At 44.1% G+C, this 16,158-nt stretch overlaps 1 protein-coding gene across 1 annotated transcript in view; it reads left to right on the top strand.

The window, feature by feature from the left end:
* Positions 1–16,158, top strand: part of LOC117814067 — a 55,946-nt gene that overhangs the window by 8,875 nt on the left and 30,913 nt on the right. Inside the window, exons 2-3 of the mRNA XM_034685177.1 lie at positions 1,022–1,149; positions 8,600–9,174. Coding sequence (XP_034541068.1) covers positions 1,022–1,149; positions 8,600–9,174 — 703 coding nt within the window. The remainder of the gene's footprint in view (positions 1–1,021; positions 1,150–8,599; positions 9,175–16,158) is intronic.

Consider the following 16,158-nt stretch of genomic DNA (forward strand, 5'->3'; position numbering starts at 1 on the left):
TTCTTTTTCATTCATTCTTTCTTTCTTTCTTTTTTTTTTCTTTCTTTCTTTCTTTCTTTCATCCCATCTTTCTTTTTTCTTCTTTATTCCTTTCCCTTGTTCCTGCTGTCCCTCTTTCTTTCTTTCTTTCTTTCTTTCTTTCTTTCTTTCTTTCTTTCTTTCTTTCTTTCCTTCTTTCCTGCTGTCCCTCTTCCTTCCTTCCTTCCTTCCTTCCTTCCTTCATTTCTTTCTTTCTTTCTTTCATCTTTTTTTATTAATTTCATCCTTTCTTTCTTTTTTCTTTCTTTCTTTCTTTCTTTTTTTCTTTCTTTCTTTCTTTAATCAATGGATCTGTTTTCTGATAGACTCCAATAAAAGTCATTTCCTTAAATCAAGTAAAGTGTTTGTCTTAAATCAAGATTATCTGTCTTCTATAAATAAGATCTCAGCTTGAAAAATGTCTGAAATGTTAAATAAACCTTGTTTCTTCTAAATTAAAACTCAAAACAAGATCATTTCAAGATTGTTTGACTGAACAAGATATTTAAGATGTCTTAAAAGAAGTCCCTCTATCTTTCTGAAATGTTAAATGTTAATTAAATTTATCTTAAATCAAGAGGGAGAAGACATTTAGACTAAAAATGAGATAATTTCACTTTGTAAGATTCTGAGTTTTTGCAGTGCAGAGATCTTGCAGAAATCAAAATGTGATGTGTGATATAAACTAGTCTGTTTTTCTGTCCATGACCTTGAGAACTTGTTTAATTTTGTTTTGAAGATTTAACTTTTTTTTTTATTGAGGAAAGAAAAACAGTTTAAATCTCATCCCTGAAGAAATCAGGTGCAAACACAAACACAGCGTTTCATATCAGGCTGCAGAGACATTTTAATGAGTCATTAAACTGAGTGAGGATGTTTATTTCCAACATCTTCAACAATCAAAATAAGTACGACCAAGTAAAAGTCTGAGGACGCTCAGGAGGGACTCGAGTGAGACGTTTGAGGATGTAAACAAATAAAGTCTGTCCTTCTTCCTCCTCAGTTCGCATCGTGTGGAGTCGACAGTGGTGCGAGATGTCTCCGTGTTTGGACGACGAAGGTTGTGATCTCCTGGTCAATCAGTCGGGCTGGACCTGCACGCAACCGGGAGGCCGAGTCAAGACCACCACGGTGAGAACCAGATTAGTCCTCAGAGGGGACGGAGATTAGAGGGTAAGCCAGAGTGAAAGAGTCCGCTCCTTTTAACTGTGTGTTTGATTTCAAGCAAAGATCCAGTTTTAATGTTGATCACATAATAACATCTTTCAACAAGGACACTGCTGGCCCTTATTAAAATCACAGCCTGCGCGCGAGTGTGTGTGTGTCTGTCTTTCTGTCTGTGTGTGTGAGTGTGTGAGTTGATTAAATAATTACTACCCATGAGCGCTCTTCTATCCATCTGCCACCATCTCTTCACAGCAGCTGATTAACTGGAGTTGATTCAAAAGCCTCTTCATGCAGCAGATAATATCACATCAAGCAAACCTCATTCAAGAAAACACTCAACTCTTCATCGTCTGTCTTCATCGTCTGTCTGCTCGTCCTCACTCTGCGTTCATCTGCTGATGAGGTTGATTATCTATGTAACATTAGGATCTGTTAAAAGCCTCCAGATGAGTTCAGATAGGAGGGTGTGTGTTTGTTTTTTAAGGCTTTTGTACCAGTGTTCAATTTGACAGCTATTTTAGATTTAGTCTTAGTCTCTAGATGAAAATGTTAGTTTTAGTCTCATTTTAGTCTTTTCAGCCCTTTATAGTTTTAGTCTTTGATTTAACCAAAACATCTTCACTCCTTAAATAATTCATGTAGTCAATCAGTCGAATGACAGTACACTGTTATTCCAGTCCCACACCACTAATGTCACCCGGTCAGCATACTTCCATCTCCATAACATCTCTCGCCTACGTCCACCTCTCTCCTCCAACAGTACATCCATTCTGGTTCACACCCTGGTCACCTCCCGCCTAGATTACTGCAACTCCCTTCTTTTTGGTTTACCTGACAAATCCATCTATAAACTACAACTGGTTCAAAACTCCACTGCCCGCATCATCACCAGAACCCCCTCCACCAGCCACATCACACCTGTCCTGCAGCAACTCCACTGGCTTCCCATTAAATACTGCATCATTTTCAAGATTCTGTTCCTCACCTACAAGGCCATCAACAACTTAGCTCCTCAGGACCTCATTGACCTCCTCCATACTAAAATTCCCACCCGTAGTCTCAGGTCCTCCTCTTCTACCTAACTCACCCTCCCACCTGCTCGCTTGACCACCATGGGGTCGAGAGCCTTCAGCCGCTCAGCCCCCCCCGCCTCTGGAACTCTCTCCCTCTGGATGTAGAAAATTCCACCTCTACCACCACCTTTAAATCACTTCATCCAAAAACAACATGGACATTTGGGCTGAGTTTGAAGATAAGATAAGGTTAAGAGTCTGGGTGTCATCCTCGACAGCACCCTCTCCTTCACCTCCCATATCAACCACGTCACCCGCTCCGCCTACTTTCACCTCCGCAATATTAACCGTCTCCGTCCTTCACTCACTCCCCACTCCACCGCCATTCTTGTTCACAGCCTCGTCACGTCCCGTTTGGACTATTGCATGTCCCTTCTGTTTGGTCTCCCCCACAAAACCCTCCATAAACTTCAACTGGTTCAAAACTCAGCCGCCCGTATCATCACACGCACCGCCTCCATCCACCGCATCACACCCATCCTGCAACAGCTCCACTGGCTCCCCATCACACACCGGATCAACCACAAAATACTTCTCCTCACCTTCAAATCCAAACACAACCTCGCCCCTCCATATCTCTCTGACCTCCTCCATACTGCCACACCCGTCCGCACCCTCAGATCCTCCTCCTCCATCCACCTCACTGTCCCCCCTGCTCGCCTTGTTACCATGGGGAGCAGAGCCTTCAGCCGCTCTGGAACTCTCTCCCACCTGACCTCCGCAACACTGACTCACTCCCACATTTTAAAGGTGACATATCACGCTTTTTTCATCAACATATATTGGTCTAAGAGGTCCCTAAAACATGTCTTTAAAGTAAATGCTCAAAAAAACACTTTGAAATCAGATTTTGGTCTGCCTGAAAAACCCTCTTCTTCAGTCCTCCTCAGAACAGTCTGTTTTCTCTCTGACCACGCCCCCTCAGGAAGTGGATGTGCCTCGGCTGTCCAGCACGTTGATCTAATGTTTACATGTTGGCTGAAAATACACGGCTGCTCACAGACCCGCGTTACTTCAACCCTCTGAATCTGATCCAGAATCTGATCCTGACAGAGAGGCGCCTGCAGCAGGACCTTTCTGAACCATTGGTCACAGATTTAGTGTTTCTTGTTGTTTTATTTGTCAGAATGTCGACGTGTGTCTTGGTACACAGCTACCAACATGTAGCTATGTGGCTATGCTAACTAGCGCTAGCACTTATTCATGATAAATAAAAATCATCCACTAGATCTTCAAATCTGCAGACGTGGGGAGTAAAACCGACCTCTGCCAGAAAGGCAGCAGGACCTTTCTGAAGGATTGGTCACAGATTTAGTGTTTCTTGTTGTTTTATTTGTCAGTATGTCGACGTGTGTCTTGGTACACAGCTACAGCTATGAACATGTAGCTATGTGGCTATGCTAATTAGCGCTAGCACTTATCTATGAGAAATAAAAATCATCCACTAGATCTTCAAATCTGCAGACGTGGGGAGTAAAACCGACCTTTGTGTTTATTAAGACAGCCTACAACTAGCATGCCTCCCTCCTAAGCTCCTTGTTAGCACACATGTGTGCAGGGAATGAAAAACGGAGGAGGGGTTGAGTTGTATTTTATACAGTCTATGGGCTGAACAAGCTCCGAGCTCTGACTTCCTGTTACAGACCGGATATTGTTGTTACGTAACAAAAACACTGAAGTCTGAAACGGCTGGTTTCAGCACACATTTACAGAAAGGTGGAGAAATCAGAACAGGGGCAGAATGGATTCTTTTCATTCTCGGGGGGTTTGTAGACAGGGACACATATTTCAGGTAGAGAACCATTAAAAAGTCCATTTTGCATGATATGTCACCTTTAAATCCAAACTCAAAACTCATCTGTTTAAACTGGCTTACTCCATCTGACCACAACTCCTCTGTCCATTCACTTCAAACTTTTTAAATTGTATTTTATAACTGTTTGTTATTTAAACTCTGTTTGTTTTTAATGTTGTAAGGTGACCTTGAGTGCCAAGAAAGGCGCCTTTACATAAAATGCATTATTATTATTATTATGAAGTGTCAACAACAATGGAGCAGATATGACGAACGGAAAGGACGAACTGTCACAGTGAAGTCGACCTTTGACCTTTTAAGTCAAACACACATCTTCAATTCCTAACTGCTTCATGAATTCTCGAATTATGACAATAAAGTATTTTTAGCACTAAAGCCTCAAATAGAATCTGTTCAAATTGAGCCCGACTTCACGTTTGTGTTAAATTTTAAAGTAGTCAAATCGTTATTGCTGAGATATTTTGAAAGATGTGCAACCAGAAAACTGAAAGCTTTCAGCCTCAGGAAGAAAACTGAGTAAGCCCTGATAATTCCTTTTCTAAAAAAGGCGTCAAGAAAAGGAAGGCCAGCTCCAGGTTTGAGTTTACGTGTTGGAATATTCAGCTTTTCTGTCAGAGAAATGAAGTTTCTCTAATCCTCCAGCCACACAAGCCTGGTTTAAGTTTACACAATTTAATGAATCAGATTTCTGCAGAAAGAGAACCACAACCTGCCGTCTGTGAGTCACAGAGAGAGAGAGAGAGAGGGTGGGAGTGTGTTGATGCATGTCAGAGGAAACTCTCTCTCTCTCTCTCTCTCTCTCCTGCGTTCTGGTCGGCTGGTTGGAGTCCGTCCGCTCTCTGAATAATGAAGTCTGTCAAAGCGGCGCTGACTTTCACACGTCAGCACGGTAACAAAGCCTCCTCCTCCTGTCGGCTCCGTCTGAGAGTTCCTCCTCCGCTGGGAACTTGTTGTTTTAAAGATGGACAGCAGAGCGAGGACACTCACAGTCAGATCGCCGGAGCGTCTCTGCTCGGCCTCCTGAGGACACACAGCTCTGCAGGGTGGCTGATATCAGATGTACTCTGTGTGTATGTGTGTGTGTGTGGAGGTGTTTCTAACACTACAAAGGAAATGATTGAAAATGAATAATTAGAAGCTTTTTAATTCTGCAGCCTTAAAAGAAAAACATTCAACCATCTGTTTCTGAATCCCTGTTTTCAATCAATCAATCTTTATTTATAAAGCGCCAAATCACAACAAATATTCTCCTCAGACTCTTTCCAAACAGAGCAGGTCTAGACCCTCCTCTATGTTCTATTATTAACAAAGACCCAAAATCAAGACTGGATCAGATCCAGTCCCATCTTACAGACAGGACTCAGTCTGATCTCATCTTAATCCACCATGAGCAGAGCACTTTGCAGCATTTAGCAAGTTACAGTGGCAAGGACAAACTTCCTTTAACAGGCAGAAACCTCCAGCAGGACCAGACTCATGTTAGACACACATCTGCTGAGACCGTGTTGGAGAGAGGGATAGAGGGAGATGAAGAGAGAGAGAGAGAGAGATGATAGTGGGGAGACGGATAGTAGTAGTTGTAGCAGCTGGAGTCTGGCACGTCCACAGCAGCAGAGATCCAGAGGAACCTACGGGACAAGGGAGCTCAGGGACTCCAGGAAGGTCTATGGTTAGTAACTTTAATGGGACAGGAAGAGTTAAAGTGAGAGACAGACAGAGAGAGGAGAGAGAGGGACAGACAGGATCCCAGTGTGTCAGTCTAAGCCTATAGCAGCATAACTAAGACCTGGTCCAAGCCTGATCCAGCTCTAACTATAAGCTTCATCAAAAAGGAAAGGTTGAAGCCTACTCTTAAAAGTAGAGAGGGTGTCTGCCTCCCGGACCCTGACTGGTAGATGATTGCAAAGGAGAGGGGCCTGATAACTGAAGGCTCGACCTCCCATACTACTTTTAGAGGCTTTAGGTACGATGAGCAGGCCTGCATGTTGGGAGCGTAGAGTTCTAGAGGGGTGATAGGGTACTACAACCTCTTTAAGATACGAAGGTGTCTGACTATTAAAGACCAGACTCATGTTAGACACACATCTGCTGAGACCGTGTTGGAGAGAGGGATAGAGGGAGATGAAGAGAGAGAGAGATGATAGTGGGGAGACGGATAGTAGTAGATGTAGCAGCTGGAGTCTGGCACGTCCACAGCAGCAGAGATCCAGAAGAACCTACGAAACAAGGGAGCTCAGGGACTCCAGAAAAATAACGACTTTGACTCAACAAGAGTCTGTTTTGATCACTGATACTTGAACTGTGAGGCTGGTTTGGTGATCAGGGATTGAGCCTCAACAGAAAGTCAGACTGTTTAAACCTGACAAACAGGGATTGTTTGATATTAAAAAGGACAGACGGGACATAAAGTGTCGTATGAAATGGCGATCCCAGAGATTAAACTGTACGTCACAGTTGTAACTCCCTCCAGTCAAGACACGGACACAAGGCGTTCCTTTTCTTACAGGCATTTATTTCACACAATCTGTGCCTTTGAACATGCCGTGAGAACTGTAATAACAATCATAAAATCAGCTTGATAAAGCTTAAACACAAATTACATTTACACATAACACACTACTTATCAAATCAAATCAATATACATAGAAACTTTATGCTGTTTGACTTATAATCACATCAAAGAAAATAATTTGGGCCACACAAACAAACTTTAACACATACCTCATTGGCCCCATGAACTGTAAGGGAGTAAAAATGAAATATCTGGCTTCCCAGATCTTTCAATGTGCAGCAGCTTTCTCCTCTCTGCATCAACCTTGCTGCATGGCAAGCACGAGGTGCATCTTGCTAAGCCCCGCCCCTTTCTCATGTTCTGGAAGCTTTCACTTTCTATGAGGAACAATTCTTATTAACTTCTATTAAACAGCTATATATTTTAATCTTAAATTATTCTAGTTTTAACTTAAATTATTATATGACTCGAAATTAATGAAATCTATAAACTTTCATCAGTGGCAGCTACAAGGCAAGGCAAGGCAAGGCAAGGCAAGGCAAGGCAAGGCCAGGCAAGGCCATGCAAGGCCATGCAAGGCCATGCAAGGCCATGCAAGGCCATGCAAGGCCATGCAAGGCCATGCAAGGCCATGCAAGGCCATGCAAGGCCATGCAAGGCCATGCAAGGCCATGCAAGGCCATGCAAGGCCATGCAAGGCCATGCAAGGCCATGCAAGGCAATGCAAGGCAATGCAAGGCAATGCAAGGCAATGCAAGGCAATGCAAGGCAATGCAAGGCAATGCAAGGCAATGCAAGGCAATGCAAGGCAATGCAAGGCAATGCAAGGCAATGCAAGGCAATGCAAGGCAATGCAAGGCAATGCAAGGCAATGCAAGGCAATGCAAGGCAATGCAAGGCAATGCAAGGCAATGCAAGGCAATGCAAGGCAATGCAAGGCAGCTTTATTTGTATAGCGCTAAAGTGGGTTAAAATAATCTAAGATAGGAAGGCAGTGGCAAATAAGAAAGTCTTAAGTCTTTGATTTAAAAGAGGTGAGAGTTGGAGCAGACCTGCAGCTTTCAGGGAGTGTGTTCCAGAGATGTGGTGCTAATGACTAAACGCTGCTTCACCATGTTTCCTTCTGACTCTTGGGACTGAAAGCAGACCAGTACCTGAGGACCTCAGAGGTCGAGGTGGTTCATAAAGTAGCAGCAGATCAGCCTAAACCATTCAGTGCTTTATAAACCATCAGCAGGATTTTAAAGTCTATTCTCTGACAGACAGGAAGCCAGTGTAGGGATCTAAGAACTGGAGTGATGTGGTCTACTTTTTTGGTCCTTGTTAGGACTCGAGCAACAGTAAAGGAGAAGAGAGGAAGGATGGAGGATGAATGGTGGATAAAAACACCTCCACCATCCAGCCTTCAAGTGTGAGCTGAGGATCCTCAGAGAAGCAGTGTGATCCTCCTGGGGCTCAGAAACTCACAACATCCCTCTGCGTCCCTCTGTCTTCATGTGGCTGAAAGATGTCGGTTGCAAAGCCGCGTCTGCCCCCGCCAACGCCGCCGAACACGCAGATGAAAAAAATCTGATTCTTTAAAGGAGCTTCACACAAACAAGCTCCTCCGCTAATGAAGGACAGCGGATCTGATTGCCTCGCTGTAAGGCAAATTAAATCACAGAGACGCAGCGCTGAGTGGGCGGACCGACACAAACTCGGCTGTGTTTACACGAGGAGAGGAGTCGGCGTTCATTAAAACCACGAGAGCGGGATCAGAGGAACAAATGACGTTTAATTAGCCCTGAGGAGGTTTACAGGCGGTGTGATGTACAGAATGTGTAGAGGGTCTAATTGTGATGCACGTTGGGGACCGGGGGAGAGGGTTTCACAGAGCTCCTTCACGCTCTCTGATGTCTCTGCTCGCTGATGGAGAGGCTTTGTTAAAGGATGCTTCCTCCTTCCTTCTGAGGAAACAAACACTTTAACACTGAGCCTCACATGGAAACTGTTTCTATCTTTAATTTACTAAAGCTGAGTGAAAGAGTCGATGTAATATCATTTAATGAAATCAAATCTTGGTTCACCTCAAACTTCCTCAAATTAAACAGCAATAAAACTGAACTTCTTCTAATTGGCACAAAATCTACATTAAACAAACTCCATCACTTCTCTATTCCCATCGACAACTCGCCCCTCTTCCCCTCCCCTCAGGTTAAGAGTCTGGGTGTCATCCTCGACAGCACCCTCTCCTTCACCTCCCATATCAACCACATCACCCGGTCTGCCTACTTCCACCTCCGCAATATTAACCGTCTCCGTCCTTCACTCACTCCCCACTCCACCGCCATTCTTGTTCACAGCCTCGTCACCTCCCGTTTGGACTATTGCATCTCCCTTCTGTTTGGTCTCCCCCACAAAACCCTCCATAAACTACAACTGGTTCAAAACTCAGCCGCCCGTATCATCACACGCACCGCCTCCATCCACCGCATCACACCCATCCTGCAACAGCTCCACTGGCTCCCCATCACACACCGGATCAACTACAAAATACTTCTCCTCACCTTCAAATCCAAACACAACCTCGCCCCTCCATATCTCTCTGACCTCCTCCATACTGCCACACCCGTCTGCACCCTCAGATCCTCCTCCTCCATCCACCTCACTGTCCCCCCTGCTTGCTAATGTTTTCTTCTTCTTTGCTATTTAAAGGTGACATATCACGCTTTTTTCATCAACATATATTGGTCTAAGAGGTCCCCAAAACATGTCTTTAAAGTTTATGCTCAAAAAAACACTTTGAAATCAGATTTTGGTCTGCCTGAAAAGTCCTTTTCTTCAGTCCTCCTCAGAACACTCTGTTTTCTCTCTGACCACGCCCCCTCAGGAAGTGGGTGTGGCCTCGGCTGTCCAGCACGTTGATCTAATGTTTACATGTTGGCTGAATATACACGGCTGCTCAGAGATCGCGTTACTTCAACCCTCTGAATCTGATCCAGAATCTGATCCTGACGGAGAGGCGCCTGAAGCAGGACCTTTGTGAAACATTGGTCACAGATTTAGTGTTTCTTGTTGTTTTATTTGTCAGCATGTAGACATGTGTCTTGGTACACAGCTACCAACATGTAGCTATGTGGCTATGCTAACTAGCGCTAGCACCTATCCATGATAAATAAAAATCAGCCACTAGATCTTCAAATCTGCAGACGTGGGGAGTAAAACCAACCTCTGCCAGAAAGGCAGCAGGACCTTTCTGAACCATTGGTCACAGATTCTGTGTTTCTTGTTGTTTTATTTGTCAGAATGTCGACGTGTGTCTTGGTACACAGCTACAGCTACAGCTATGAACCAAGCGGCAACCTCCGGTCTAAAAATATGAGTCCAATGCGGAAGTGTTAGAAGCTGCAGTTCATCGAGGATCCGCTTGAGGCTGGCTCCGGAAGTACCGGAAGTCACATACACATGAATGGGGAAAAGACGATCTTTGCAGCATTAATAAACATGTTTACAGCCTGGTACAAAAGATGAGTGTAGTCTGAATAGCTAATTTCTCGATGTCCTCTCACTGTGAGGGGGGTGAATTTTTTTCTAATTCGGTAATTTCGAAGATATTGAGATTACTAGTCTTCCAATGAGAGGCACAGCTGCCTGCAGGGACACTGCAGCTGTTGGCTAGGAGGCTCAAAGCCCGCCTCTTTACGTCACACTGGCTCGACAGAGGCAATATGGCTGCCGCAGCCGATTGGTCTCAAAACAGCTCTTCAGAAACAGATGGGTGACGTCACAAACCCTCTGCATATTTTTTACAGTCTATGCCATGAACATGTAGCTATGTGGCTATGCTAATTAGCGCTAGCACTTATCCATGACAAATAAAAATCATCCACTAGATCTTCAAATCTGCAGACGTGGGGAGTCAAAGCGACCTTTGTGTTTATTAAGACAGCCTACAACTAGCATGCCTCCCTCCTAAGCTCCTTGTTAGCACACATTTGTGCAGGGAATGAAAAACGGGGGAGGGATTCAGTATTATTTTATACAGTCTATGGGCTGAACAAGCTCCGAGCTCTGACTCCGTGACAGACCGGATATTGTTGTTACGTAACAAAAACACTGAAGTCTGAAACGGCTGGTTTCAGCACACATTTACAGAAAGGTGGAGAAATCAGAACAGGGGCAGAATGGATTTTTTTCATTCTCGGGGGGTTTGTAGACAGGGACACATATTTCAGGTAGAGAACCATTAAAAAGTCAATTTTGCATGATATGTCACCTTTAATGTAGTTAGCATTCTTCTTCTTCTGTTACTTAATGCGGTTAGCAAACAGCTTTAAGACGCTCTGTAGCCACCCTCTGACAGGAGTACTGTATTACAACCAGGCAGCATTAAATACGATGAAGACTGTTACTTACAAAATGAGATAATATTCAAATTTACTCTTTGATTTTTCATAAATTATAAAATATACAAGCTTTAGAAAATCATGTCCCATCCCTAACCTAGACTCTTTCTAACAGGTGATAGAAGCAGACTGCAGCTGAATGAATCTAGACTAAAGTCCTGAAGAAGGAAACATGTTTGACAACTCATCTTATGTGAAAGTGCAAATTAAAACTGTGAAGTGCGCTCTTTTCTTGATTGCACTTATGTTGAAACACGTCATTGGCATTTAAAAACCCTGAAAAAACAAACAAACAAACAAACAAAACATGTCTTGAATTAAATCTTGCAGAAGTAACCCGGACGTGATTCCCTCAGCTGGCGAGAAGCTTCCTCTGAGAGCTCACCTGTGCGTCAGAGCCGGACTGTGGTGTCTCTGCAGGATCTCAAACACCTCCTCTGTTCCATTAAATTAAGAATAAGTTTAAATCTCTCTTTAATATATGACGGAGCTGCAGCCTCGTGATATTAATGAGACGACTTCTGGCTCGTTTTTTGCTTTTGGAAGTGAAATAAATAGAAATGCGGCTCATTGTTTCTCATCACATGCTGTAATTCATCATAAAGCAATTATGTTGGAAACAAGGCCGCCTGCTTTCCACTTTACTCCCAGCTGCAGTGTTTGTCATGGAAACAGCAGATAACACACACACACACACACACACACACACACACACACACACACACACACACACACACACACACACACACACACACACATGTCTGATAAGTGAGGACTGTATTTGCTGTTGTGGAGCTGTAATGTGATTTAAACTGATGTGTAACAAACAAACAAACAAACAAACAAACAGTGCTGCTCTGTGTCTGTGTTTGTTGAGAGGTGTTAATGAGATCTGATCTCTTCTTCTGTCTTTGTGTGAACGTCTTCATGGAAACAAATCCACTTCAGCAAACAGGAGGAAGTGACTTTGACTCCTGCATCATTGAGTCTGACCCTCGGTACGTCTGCATGCACAGTTAAGTCGAGCTGCAGTTTCAACTCGATGAGGCACTTTAATGTGGCTGCTGTCCTTGTCCCGGTACAAACACAGAGCCAGGATATATTTACTGACTAGAGGATGTTCCCCTCCGCTACAGTAGGGGGCGATATGACCCCCTGGAGGTCTGAAAGTAACTATTACAACACCAAAACAATCTCTTTTTTTTGGATTAGGACAATGCACATTAATCAACATTTCAACACTAGGGAGGGTTGCAGCCTTCAATCAATCAATCAATCAATCAATCTTTATTTGTATAGCGCCAAATCACAACAAACGTTATCTCAAGACGCTTTTACAAACATAGGAGGTCTAGACCACTCTATGTCAAATTATGAACAGAGACCCAACTTCAAGACAGGGTAAGACTCAGTCTGACCCCACCTTAATCCATCATGAGCATTGCACATCGCAGTATTTAGCTAGTTACAGTGGTGAGGAAAAACTTCCTTTAACAGGCAGAAACCTCCAGCAGAACCAGACTCATGTTAGACAGCCATCATGCCTCGACTGAGCCTTGGCGGAGGTCAACGTGCACAAAGAACATGTCTGACTTTGTACCCCTCAAAAGACAAATCCGGAGCAACATTTTCCAAGTCCTCCTGGGGGGATCTGGATGTGTTTCCAGGCCAGATGGGATACACAACTGCTCTGGGTCACCCCGAGGCCTCCTCCCAGGTGGACATACCCAAAGCACCTCTAAAGGGAGGCATCCTTATTAAATGCCAAACCAACTCAGCCCACTCCATACCTTCCTCAAGAAGGCTCTACTTTGAGCTCCCCTATGGAAGAAGGAAACTCATTTCAGCCACTCGTGTCCACAGTCTCATTCTTACGGTCTCTCCCCACAGCTTGTGACCATAGGGGAGGTTTGCAGCCCTGGCAGAGGGCAACATGCAATGAGAACATGTTGACTGGTTGGGCAAGCTCCCATGACCCCTCCAGAAGCCCTGCAATGGTAAAGAGTTGGTCCAGTGAACCATGCCTCAATTTAAATATGCTGGGATTAGCCCAATAGCTAAATTTCATCCGTAGTCCTAAGGCATAATATACGTATGATACGATAGCTTCGTCTTCCTCTTCTGTTGACATTTTGGTTTCTACCTGGCTTCCTTCTATGTGTTAAGGCTGCTCAACTTCTGGGTTTAAGCTGGCGTGCAAACTGTGGAACATGTGCAGAACATTTAGTCCAGTTTGGGGCCAATTGAGGTGTATGCATGCAAGAGGAAAATCCATATTTATAAAGCGCCAAATCAAAATAAATGTTCTCCTCAGACTCTTTCCAAACAGAGCAGATCTAGACCGTACTCTATGTTCTATTATTAACAAAGACCCAACATCAAAACAGGATCAGATCCAGTCCCATCTTACTGACAGGACTCAGTCTGATCTCATCTTAATCCACCATGAGCAGAGCACTTTGCAGCATTTAGCAAGTTACAGTGGCAAGGACAAACTTCCTTTAACAGGCAGAAACCTCCAGCAGGACCAGACTCATGTTAGACACACATCTGCTGAGACCGTGTTGGAGAGAGGGATAGAGGGAGATGAAGAGAGAGAGAGATGATAGTGGGGAGACGGATAGTAGTAGTAGTAGCAGCTGGAGTCTGGCACGTCCACAGCAGCAGAGATCCAGAGGAACCTACGGGACAAGGGAGCTCAGGGACTCCAGGAAGGTCTATGGTTAGTAACTTTAACGGGACAGGAAGAGTTAAAGTAAGAGAGAGAGGGAAAGACAGGATCCCAGTGTGTCAGTCTAAGCCTATAGCAGCATAACTAAGACCTGGTCCAAGCCTGATCCAGCTCTAACTATAAGCTTTATCAAAAAGGAAAGTTTGAAGCCTACTCTTAAAAGTAGAGAGGGTGTCTGCCTCCCGGACCCTGACTGGTAGATGATTCCAAAGGAGAGGGGCCTGATAACTGAAGGTCCTTCCTCCCATACTACTTTAAGAGACTTGAAGAATGGAAAGCAGGCCTACATAGGGATAGAGGGAGATGAAGGGAGAGAGAGAGAGAGAGAGAGAGAGAGTGAGAGAGAGAGAGAGAGAGAGAGAGAGAGAGAGAGAGAGAGAGAGAGAGAGAGAGAGAGAGAGAGAGAGATGATACCTACGAGACAAGGGAGCTCAGGGACTCCAGGAAGGACTATGGTTAGTAACTTTAACGGGACAGGAAGAGTTAAAGTAAGAGAGAGAGGGAAAGACAGGATCCCAGTGTGTCAGTCTAAGCCTATAGCAGCATAACTAAGACCTGGTCCAAGCCTGATCCAGCTCTAACTATAAGCTTTATCAAAAAGGAAAGTTTGAAGCCTACTCTTAAAAGTAGAGAGGGCGTCTGCCTCCCGGACCCTGACTAGTAGATGATTCCAAAGGAGAGGGGCCTGATAACTGAAGGTCTTACCTCCCATACTACTTTAAGAGACTTGAGGAATGACAAGCAGGCCTACATAGGGAGAGAGAGAGATGATAGTGGGGAGACGGATAGTAGTAGTTGTAGCAGCTGGAGTCTGGAACGTCCACAGCAGCAGAGATCCAGAGGAACCTACGAGACAAGGGAGCTCAGGGACTCCAGGAAGGTCTATGGTTAGTAACTTTAATGGGACAGGGACAACATAAGCCCTTCTTCTGACAAGGCAAATAACCATTCACAGCTCAGGATTGTGGGGGTGGCCAATCAGATTTCAAAGGGGGGGCAGTGCCACTTTTTAAGAACCCCAAATATGATTCACGTCACTCTTTTGACTTTACTGACTGAGTAATATGGACGTCTTTGTTCTCTTACTTCCTCTAATGGTTGTTGTTTTTGTGTTATACTTCTTCCTTGGTTTGAGAATGGGTGAGGTAATGATAGAGCAGAATATATAACATTTTTAGTTTTTGATGAAGGAATCTGGAGAATTTGCTGGTTTCTTAAAAGCATTGCACTCTTAAACATCTGGATCCGTCTCTGTAGAGATCTGTCCTGATCACTTAAGCATCAATCTGAGTTTATCTTTGTTTCTTTAAGTAATTTAGAACCATGATAAGTTGCAACAAGATCCAGGTTAAGATATAAAGAAGAAGAGCTTTCACAATGTACCTTTCCAGTCAAACAAACCAGGAAAAACAGACCAAAGAGACGCTCCGTATGTGTACCATAACTCCATGTGTTCCACTCCTCCCCCGCGTTCCTCCCCGGCTCTGTTATCGGCTTGTTTAAACACCTGGCTGTGAATTAAAAACTCTCCCATTGTGGGTCAGGAGAGAGCGATGCGTGACAGGTGCTGCCTTCTGATCCTCTTCCTGTAATTGATCCCATTGGGCCGTCTGGCTGGTGCCGGAGCCAATCAGAGCGCAGGTGTAAACTGCGTGGCCTGCAGCTGCTTTTGTGAAGTCGACAGCAGGAGATGGAGAGAGTTTGGGGGTGTCCGGGCTCTGAAGGGTTTTCAGGTCTGAGCTGTGAGAGTTTTATGTTTTTCACTCACAGATGAACCGTGTCTGGTGATTTATGAATCTCTTCATCAGCTACAACCATCGTGTTCAACAAAACCATACCCTGAAATCCCCTTAGAGTGGACTTTCGTCTGAATTATGACAATAATTTCATATTTCAGTCTCTATTCTTGTTAACATGTTGCAGGATTTACTGTCACTGGGTGGTTTTAATGTGTCATAAAAAGCAATATGTCGTAATAGTTGCACCATCCCTTTTTACAGCCGGCCAGTACGACATTTTTCACACCGTACTTCCACAGAAAAATAAAACACCATTTGATATAAGCAGGGTTTGTTTTCTGACAGCAGTATAAATCACATTTCTGTGCTTGTGTTGGATTTAGCCTCGTCTCTGACCCTTGTATTGTTTTCGTGGTTCATCCGAACACTCATACTTTTCTGACCTTGGGTTTTGTTCTGCTCTCTGCTTTGGTACAATAGGAGGTAGACATGCAGTATCGTGGCCTTCTTTCTAACTTTTCCCAGCCAAAGAGATGTTTCATGTTTTATTCTAGATGTGTCATGAGCCCTTCCACCCTCTACCTCAGCTGGCTGCAGAGTTGTGAGTTTATTTTGTTCCATTGATAACAGCTAACTCAGTGTTTTGACCACACATGGATCATAAGCAGCCTTTTCAAAGTGATGGACTGATTTTGTTTGTGAACCTTTAAAGCTCAT

Source organism: Notolabrus celidotus, chromosome 6, assembly GCF_009762535.1.
Source record: "Notolabrus celidotus isolate fNotCel1 chromosome 6, fNotCel1.pri, whole genome shotgun sequence".
Lineage (NCBI taxonomy): Eukaryota > Metazoa > Chordata > Actinopteri > Labriformes > Labridae > Notolabrus > Notolabrus celidotus.